This window comes from Solanum tuberosum, unplaced genomic scaffold (genome assembly GCF_000226075.1).
Source record: "Solanum tuberosum cultivar DM 1-3 516 R44 unplaced genomic scaffold, SolTub_3.0 scf00150, whole genome shotgun sequence".
Classification (NCBI taxonomy): domain Eukaryota; kingdom Viridiplantae; phylum Streptophyta; class Magnoliopsida; order Solanales; family Solanaceae; genus Solanum; species Solanum tuberosum.
This window is the reverse complement of record NW_006239073.1, coordinates 1,294,682-1,304,682: the sequence shown is the minus strand read 5'-3', so window position 1 is coordinate 1,304,682 and position 10,001 is coordinate 1,294,682. Positions and strand designations below refer to the sequence as shown.

At 37.4% G+C, this 10,001-nt stretch overlaps 1 protein-coding gene across 2 annotated transcripts in view; it reads right to left on the bottom strand.

Annotated features, from left to right (window-relative positions):
• Positions 1 to 7,146, bottom strand: part of LOC102580303 (uncharacterized) — an 18,627-nt gene extending 11,481 nt beyond the window's left edge. For both annotated transcript variants that reach the window (XM_006352748.2, XM_006352749.2), the window contains exons 1-8: positions 6,801 to 7,146; positions 6,481 to 6,691; positions 6,259 to 6,383; positions 2,960 to 3,082; positions 2,692 to 2,835; positions 1,895 to 2,568; positions 1,015 to 1,136; positions 828 to 919 (exon numbers count right to left, since the gene is read on the bottom strand). In XM_006352748.2, the coding sequence (XP_006352810.1) occupies positions 828 to 919; positions 1,015 to 1,136; positions 1,895 to 2,568; positions 2,692 to 2,835; positions 2,960 to 3,082; positions 6,259 to 6,383; positions 6,481 to 6,691; positions 6,801 to 6,887 (1,578 nt within the window). In that variant the 5' untranslated portion in view covers positions 6,888 to 7,146. The remainder of the gene's footprint in view (positions 1 to 827; positions 920 to 1,014; positions 1,137 to 1,894; positions 2,569 to 2,691; positions 2,836 to 2,959; positions 3,083 to 6,258; positions 6,384 to 6,480; positions 6,692 to 6,800) is intronic.
• Between the last annotated feature and the right edge of the window lie 2,855 nt (positions 7,147 to 10,001).

The window sequence follows — 10,001 nt, the reverse complement described above, 5'->3', positions numbered from 1 at the left end:
TTTTTTGATAACCGAGAAATCCGTCTGTGACCCGCCCTTTGGACCAATCACAGCCTTCTAAACTCGGTGGATAATGGGCCCGCCCCTCTACCCTTCTCCACTTAAATACCGGGCTTCGCTTTGCATGGTGTGTTGTTATTAGTACTTTCTTACTATCTTATTCTTCAATCTTAGTATTACTTGTTGTTTCCTTCTTCCATTGTTTTCAGCATGGTTTCTTCGCTACTATATTTGCTATAGACACTTGTTTTTTATATGCTTTCCTTGAGCTGAGGGTCTATCCAAAACAATCTCTCTAACTTCACAAGGTAGGGGTAAGGTTGCATACGCATCACCCCCCGCAAACCCCAATTGTGGGATTATACTTGGGTATACTGTTGAAATCAGCAGCACAAATATATGTATAAAGGGAACACTAATTTTTTTTATCAAAATGTATAAAAGGAACACTAAATTTTTTTAATCGAGATGTATAAAAAGAACAGTAACAAACCATGTTATTTCTACAATGATCAAATAAGAGTAAAATAATTATACATGGTAGAAATATATATAAGAAGATAACAGTCATCCACAAGCATTTATGGTGACACAACATTCTGTTGAACGCTAGAACCAAGGGGGGTGTAACAGTAGGAATGCCGATGTTATATAAACACAATCAACTGACCTACAAGATAGATACTAATTTGTATTCCTATGTTTTCTCTTGTGAGGATCAATTAGCTTGGCGCAAATGTCCCTTACAGCTTTCAATAAATTTATTGTGTTTCATGAAAAAGAGCATACAAAAACAGCAATACAAGTTAGGTAAATATAAGGCTTACACCAGGCAATAAAAGAGAATCAACTATCAGTAGCCTGACACCAAAGTATTTTGCAAGAGCCTTGGCCAATGTCTCCTGATAGATTTCTGAACCTGTGAGCAAGCAGCGATCAAAAATATAATATTATTGACTAAATTGAACATATCAAATAGTGATTACTGTAATACATGCAAAATACAAATACTACCTGCTGGACCTGATAACAAAATCCTAGGGCACAACGTGGGGAGATCAGGTGCATATTTTGTGAATTTGTGACACTTCAAATGAACGTAAGTGGAAGAAATCAGAACATTCTTCGTGGTTTCACTGTCATGGATCATGAAAAAAGAGAGAACTCAATAAAATAAATTCCAACAGTACATTTGGGACAACATCCTGCATCTAGCACTAGACACCAGCAACATAAAAAAAAAAAAGGGAGAAAAAATGACACGGGTACTACTGAAAAACTCAAAAGGCAAGTTCAGGATACAAAAATGAAAAATTACAGGCTGCAACACAAAGTAACGGCGTTAATAGAAGATACAAGTGCTCTATAGCAACGATGAACACTACACCAAGTTCAACTTACAAGAACGTTAAGAATAAAAAAAAGTTAGTCTAAAGTGTAATGAAGTTCAAAAAAAGAAACATTGCAAGATAAACAAACTGAGCCTAGATTCTCTTTTTATTTGTTTGCCTATGATGCAATATGAGGAAACAGTAATAGCATGCACATATTATCTAGGAAAATGCATATGCTAAAGAGAGACACTCATATGCATATCAATCATAACTAGGAAAGAAAAATGATAAACACTACTCCAAGTCTCCAACTGATAAATAATAATACAGAATTAGTAAAATCAGAACTCCATTCCTACTTTTTCTTATTATTAGGAACATGAAGAATTCCATTCATACTTTTTCTGACAGGTAAAAGATCAACTCCAGTCACCCTCATAACAATACTTGAAGTTACCGAAACATTTGAAAGGAAAAGCACCAAAAAGTGCATCAAATATTTGGAAAACAACAAAAAGAATGACAGGAGATTATTTATTGCTTGAGATCAACGTGCTCACCTCAAATAATACGGAAAATTTTCAAACGAGACCTCAATACTTTTTGAATCAAGTACTCCTTGTTGTAACGCATCTTTAAAAGCTTGGCGCCTGGTTGATGTCAAAATTGGCGGGTCAAGATCTCTGAGTAATTCCCGTATTCCCCTCCGCTCTTCAAGAATTTTGGAAATGCTACCACTTAAATCGAACTCAGAAGATCCGGCAAGTACTCGCAGGAGAGGTCGCAATTCCTGAGCTACCCCAGAGATCTTCCCTATCTCCGCATTGACTGAATCAAGTGCACCATTATCAAGATTCAAGTTCTCATTTCCAGTGTCAGGAGATATAACACCAGTCTTCTCACACAGTGAAACACCAGGCAAATTGCTATGCTTAGAAGCATCCTTCATTTCAGCATCTAAATCATGTTTGTCTGACACTCCATCTGCAGCTGGTAGTCTTGGCATTTCCGAACTTTGTTGCACATCCTTACCATTTTGAGATGACGGCGGGAGAAGGGAAGACTCTTTCTGAAAATTTGACAAAGATGCGAGGGTTGACGCCACCGCTACTGTGGAAGGGTCCCCTGACCTTGCCTCAATGTGTAATCCCTTGACTGATCCACTATGAGCCTCAAGTATGCTGACTTGCCGTGGCAAACAAGATTTGTTGTCGTTGGTGATTTTTTCGAATATCTAAAAGAGCAAGTAAAGGAAACCATTGATTCTTCCAGTACTAACATTGATATGGAATGCACACCTTTTACATATATCTAAAATCTCTAAAAACAGAAGAAAATATATCGGAGAAAAGGATACATAAGCATGATCACCCGACGAGCCAAAAACCATCTCATCACCATCATTGAGAGGCACAGTAGAATTTTTTGGGTAGACCTTGCCATTGACTTGCACATCACCTTTCTTGCCAGTAATTTCAAGTAGAGTAATAAAACCTCCTTTCTAGACATATAGAAACATAAACAGAATGAATAATGTGGGTTTACGTCACAAGTAGGAGAGAAAGGAAATTAAGTTATACTACTTCAAACAACAGCAAAAGAGCATCTAGAAATGTTAAGTTCACCTCTTGCTCAATGTGCTTCAGATTACATAAAGATTTGCTAACAGAAGGGTCTCCTATCCAAAAGTCACATTGACGACCTTGACCAACAGAATATGTGGGACGATGCATGACAACGTGAGGATTCTGCAAAAACCAATGGAAGTCAATTAGTGAGTTAATTATAGAAGGTAAACAATTAAGCAAGTAAAAAGAAACAGTTTACATTTATGTCCACTTTATTTATTTATTTGAAAGAATATTAGTTTCCTATGGGCAAATCTCGGTATTGGGAAGTACTCTGGTTTGTTTCTCAAAAAAAAATGGTAGAAAAATTTATGGTTGGATTGTTTTGCAGAATAGACGGCTTCTAAACAAAATTTTAAAAAACAACTCAAAAATACAAGTGGCAAAAGGTGGAGGATTTGTGGCTTAGGTTGCAGGTTCAAGCCCCACACCATGCAAAGCGAAGCCTGGTATTTAAGTGGAGAAGGGTAGAGGGGCCATTATCCACCGAGTTTAGAAGGCTGTGATTGGTCCAAAGGGCAGGTCACAAACGGATTTCTCAGTTATCAAAAAAAATTAAAAAAATAACTCTTTGGATTATTTTCTCACAAACAAGATGGCTCATCAAACCAAACACTTTCCTTTAACCACAACCAATTGAATTGGGGCCAATTTTACGGTTGTGCCCAGGAATTAAGTTGAATTGAGACATAGGAAGCATGGACACCAAATCTAAGTCATCGTTAGTCCAATATCAACATCCTTCAACATGTATCCAATACCACCCAACCATTTTCTTGATAATTTATTTTATTTTAAATCCAAACATCCATAACACATGACAACATCGCCCTTCACATATTTATGTTTTTGTGAAGGTTACAGAACTTCTTATCTAAAATAACATATAGGCCTCCAATATAAAAAATATTTTATTCTTAAAAAATTGAAGGCAAAACTACCACTGGAGAGGAGATGAAATATAGACTTTATTTGTTAGATTTTCGGTGGAAATTCCAGGCTGTACATGAAATACATAAGATGATAGATTTCATTAGATTGCTTCAAAATTAGAATCTTTAGTACCAAGGCTTTTCCAGATTCCAGACTGCCCGTTCCTGTTCCCAATCACCATCTTGGTGTAGGGGTCTGTTTCTATTTATAATAAAGCAATCCACTATCTATATTCTATAGAGCTTTGTTTAATCATTAAAGGGAATTCTCTATACATAGACCTTGGTGCAAAGATAAAAATGATTTGTGCAGCGTCTATATGATGTAAGCACAGGCTAAGGAACACACCACCATATAATGACATAAGTTAACATGTAAAAACCTGCAAATCGAGGTACGCACAAAAAAAAGGTCAATGTTGGTTACACTTCAAACTTCGTTATTCACAAAATTCTTTCTCAATGCATTAATGTCCGTACTCGTCGGAAGAAAATATTATACTCAATGAGGTATGGAAATGGGGAGCATGAAAATGGTGTGTTTTCTGCAAAGTTCTACAATCTGTTGGGCATGGAGGAGCACACTTTTTTGGGGTTCCAAGAAGGGTTTGTTTCTTCACCTGATAGCTATGAGGGGGGTGATTTTGACGGTTGAGAACCTGAGAAAGAGGAGGACTACATCTGTTAATTGGTACTTCATGTCTAAGAGCTCGGGTGAAGATGTGATTTGTCTTCTTCAACATTGTCGGATACTGACTTGATTGTGGTGGGAAATACTATGTTGGTTTGTTCTTCAATGAGTGATACAAGGCACAATCAAAGAAGTATTGCTTAGTTGGACGTTTAGAAGGCAGAGGAGAAGACACAAGACGTGGGAAGTTGCTCCACTAGCACTTAGCACTTATGTGGACAGTGTGGAAAGAGAAAAATAGGAGAGCTTTTAATGGAATAGAGAAGGATTTTGTGTACTTGAGAAATAGTTTCTGATCCCTCATTTCATTTTTGTGCATTTGCAAGGTCATTTGTAGAAAATCATTTCTTTTTGTAAGGTTTTCTATAGTCCCAGGGAGATGGCAGTTAAGGCATGAGAGCAACACCCTGGAGATCCCAAGTCCGTCTCCCGTCTCTTGCATAGGTATATTGAGCAGCCTCAGAGGGATAGAGGGACTTGAACCCTCACGATTTTTAAAGTCGGCGGATTTTCCTTTTACTATAAATTTCATAGAATACCATGGTAAACAATGTTTACAGAGTGCACACTATTTGATGGAGGCATGCGCAAGATGACTAATTTATGAGTGCAATACCTAGCTCATCCTAATCATGGGAACAGTTTATTTAATGGTAATTGCTCAAAAGATTCTCAGGGTAATAGTTTGTTTTTTGATGAAATAAAAATTCTCAGGGTACTAGTGCACAAACATATGTCCAGACGTCCAGTAGATCACCAATTATAGCTCCAACATAGGCACACTTGTGTTTGGTTCGAGAGTTTCTCCTAAATCAAAGGTGTAATTAACCATTGCATATGCTGTATCATTGAGGCTGAGTTGATGTATTATTGGGATTTCGTCATCGGAGTCAAAGAATGACGACTATAGATGCACCTCTGGGTGTGTCCTAGTGGTCAATGAAGTGGGTTGAGAATCATGAGGTCTAGGTGAGTCCTTCCTATCTGTCCAAGCTTTGGTGGACAGAGTTACCCAACACTTGTGCTGGTAGGAGGCAGCAGGTACCCCTAGAATTAGTCGACGTGCGCAAACTGGCCCAGAGACCACAGCACTCAAGAAGAAACCTTTATATACTCCCCCGGGCACTGTCCGTTTTCACTACAGATTGTGATTGAGCGGTTATTCTGGTCTAATTTCATTGTAACAAAGAGTTATGGAACTTGGTAGAGAGATGTGTTGGCAAAAACCCTTATTACAGTTGCATGCAACCAATGTTGGATATAAGTTTTCCATGTTCTTTTCTTAAGAAAACAAACATAACATACTGGGTAGCTGTATTCACATTATTAAACACTAAAAAAACACAACTTTTAATTGAGAACTATGAAATCCAAACTCACAGGTGCAAAAGCGGGAATGGATGCAAATTTAAATGTTTTGTATTTCTAATAGCATGGTCAGTATCTTCGGCACAGATTATGTATTTAAATTATTTTTCCTCTCTAAATTTTTCCTCCCTTGTTCCATAGTGGGGGAGTGGCTGTGTCAGTGCAAGCAGAGATCACTTTGGTATCAAATTTTGACCAAAGGCTACATATTTTCAAAAAAAAATTCTTCACTGCTCGTTCTCATGCTACTTTTCCCAGAAAAAGGCTCAAAGATTATCATAGAAAGTGTAAGAAGAGAAACCTACTTGAGAGCACTGGGAAATAAGCTTTCCCCATGCAACCCCAACATTAGATTTCAGCTGCCGCTTCTTCCCCCTATTCAATGTCGACCCATTTAACTTTACCTTCTCCGCATCAATCACTGTATGACCTAGAAGAAGTTCAAAAAGCCTCAATTAACCAAACAAAATATGCAAAAAGATCCGACTTTTGATAAAGTCAAAGAACATGCAAGGATAAAAGCGCACCTAGAGTGATGGGTGATACCAAAGGCTCGCCTTGCACTTGATTTTCCGGTGATTTTAGTGGCAGAGAAGCATCCGATGACTTCAAAACACTAGCACCAGCCAGATCAACCGATCGAACCTCTTGCTCAGCAGATTCCTGTCCTGATTCATTCACGGCACCCTGTGTTTTCTGCCCTATGGTATCATTAGTTGATGACAACGCCTCCACAGCCTACAAAGCCGATCAAATAAATCAACCCCAAAAAAAAAAAAAAAAACTACTTTTTCCTTTGCAGCTACATGCAAACATGTGGTATAGATGCATCAACAGATATCCGAACCTTGGAGCGCTTGCCATTAGGGAGAGGAGAGGAAGGAGAAGAGAGAGGTCGTTTGGAAGAAGAGGAGCTTCGTCTGGTTTCGACCATGTTCCCCGTCTATCAGATCCAAAGAGAACTACAGAAAATGGATAAATGGATGTGTAGAGAGAAGGGAGGATGAGAGAGAAAGGGGAGAAGGTGAATGATTGCGGGGTATCAGTTATCAAGCTCCGCCGGATGCTGAATTTATTTATAGGAGAAGGTGGGGAGTGATGCGGCAAAGAGGGTTCATCAAGTTCGGGTGAATGGTGGTTTTATAGGCTTCGGGTGGGCAAAGGCCGTGTCAACTCTCAATCTCATCATCATCATGATTCATGGACTTGGTTTTGTTCATCAATACTCTCAATTGCAAATAAAATACAAGCTAGTCTTTAGAGCTTTTCTTCAAAATTATTCATAAATTATATCTCAAATTTAAACTAGTACATATTTTAAAAAAATGGCAGAAATTATCCTCTAAATATTTAAAAGTTAATAATCTTCATCCTTCTATTAAAATTTGTCAGAAAACTAATAAATTCCTCAAAAATCAAGTCACCCTTTCATATTTATTATTCTGAGATACGCCAAAAATATCATCATGAACTTTTTCGTCAATTGAGTTTAGCATTATTGAAAATCTTCATATGACTCTGAAAAAGTGAAGATAACTATGCTCCAGCATCTTTCCCTTTGTAAATGAGAAAAAAAATAGATCATATGTCACACCCAAACTTGAGGGGAACATCTGGCACCTGATGCCAAAATTTAGGCCTGAGCCGACCCTCCTAAACCCTCGAGGGGCGCAACTGGCACTTGATAACAGTGCATGGCAGCCACACACAATCAAGAAAATAAACTAGTATATCTCGACTTAAAATAAATCCCTAGCCGGCAAGGTCCCTGACAATATCTCTATAAAGAAAAAAATAGTTATTCCCAACAATTTATATAAAGCAATAACTAGCTAGCACAAAAACTTGTTTAGATCATTAAGGTCACCATGGTATCTAGGAAAGCATAAACGTGTATGGGTTGTCAAAGCCACTATGATCTCTATACAGAAGTTGAAAACAGGTACATATCTAAATAATATGTCAAGCAACTATCAATTATAAACCAACAAGAAACCAAGTTAAACATGGCCAATAATGTGGCTACAACCAAGCACACTAGTCTGCAAGCCTCTACGAATATAACACTTGGACGGGATAAGGCCCCGGCCTATCTAAAATATTTAAACAGCAAAACAAGCAAACCTCTAAAACTCTGGCAACCCCCTGGAAGAAAGGAGTCAACCAATCTGCAGGATAGGCAGTTATGTTACTCGTTAGGTCTGTCTAGTCATTACTCAGGACTTGCAAGCATGAATGTAGAGCTCCCAGGCAAAAGTTGTCAATACAAAATAATATATCGAGCGTTAAGGTAAAATGAATGCTAAAATTGAAGTATAAGTATTAAACGGAAAGGGCAGGAGTGAAACACTACTACAATACATTATCTCTATATAACAAGAAAATATAAGCATATAACAAGCAATAACCTAACTTGGCCCCCATAAGCTCGACAGATATAAACAACACACAATAATTATAGGTCTTAACGAGCACAAACAATCGTTAAATACCCATATTAGCCTCCTTACCTGGATCTTAATGATAATTTGATTTAAACTATATGAATGTGCATGTGCCATGAGTCAATGCAAATCTGAGGGTCTGTGGTATAATACATATATGTTGCCCGTATGTACAGCCTACTCGGTCCGTAAGCACGGTCTACCCGGCTCGTAGACTTGGTATAAAAATGAATTTATATGCTCAAGAACCCTGCAGTGTCAGTGTTTATTGAGGCCAAAACAAGCTCATAGGTAGTAGCCAAACGATAAAACATCACAACAATTACAAGTAATCATAATTAATCAAAACATAATCATAACATGCTTTTCTAGGCCACTAAGTATTTGACCGATAGGCATTATATCATATGGTCGTAGCCAACTAAACAAGACAAGGCTACAAATTAAATAATGATAATACACCGTCGTACAAGCTTAGGCCATTAGGATCACAAGAGAAATAATAGTCTTAACATATCTTTCAAATAGAAGCCTTATGATGTCCTTATAAATTTCCACTGAATGATCACAATGCAATCAGTACGGGAATCAACAAGGTTGCAAGAACGAGCAATAACCAACTTATAAGGCGTTAGGTCGTCACTACGACCAACTAACTTTAACTCAACAAACAATATAGCAATCTCTAAACAACCAACATCTAATAATAACAATAAAAAGCTATTAACATCTCATAAGAGCGGCGAGCTCCTGAAGTAATATAACAAGGTGCACTTCACGCGGCTTAATAAAAAATCTCTAATTCCATCCCTCCATAATTTTAATACTATCAACACAAACATCAACACAGCTCACAACAACTCAATAACTAGGTTATCCAGAGCCACGACATTTGAATGCTGATGCGTGGCTCAAAAATCGGCAAAATTATATAAAAATTCAAAATTGTGAGGGATGTGATTGGAGTGAACTTACCTCTAAAAAAGAGGTCTATTTATATAAAAGAACAAACTGCTTCAAAGGTTTAACATCACCCAAACTTCACAACCTTAAGAAAATGTACCAAAACCACACTTAGGTCGTAGAAATAGATTTTCAACTTTAGACATGAGATTCTAAGAAAATGAGGTGTGAAACCTTACCTCAAATTAGCTCAACCAAAATATTTAAAATACAAGGCTGAAAAATCTACCTCTTTGCAGCCAACAAAATAAGCCAAAATCAACAAGAATACTATACCACGTTGATGAACTCGTGACGTAGAACAACTTTCATTGAACTTTCATGTTGAATAAATCACAATTCATGAAGTATTTAATAGCTTAGTTCTAATTTTTGGTCAGTTCTTACAAAAAAAACGAAGAAGATGGATATATATAAAGCATCACCAACTTAGGGGCTAGGGGGGGTGTAACGACCCAGAAAATGATAGAGTGAAACTAGAGCCTCACATGTGAGTTTAGAGTCGAGAACCTAATGAAATGATTATATTTGAATTTGACCCAAAAAGTTCTTAAAAATGTGCTTCGGAAGTTACCGAAAACTTGTTTAGCTACTTATAAAAAGATCCGTTTCGTTTTTCAAAAATCCGACTTCATATTCTT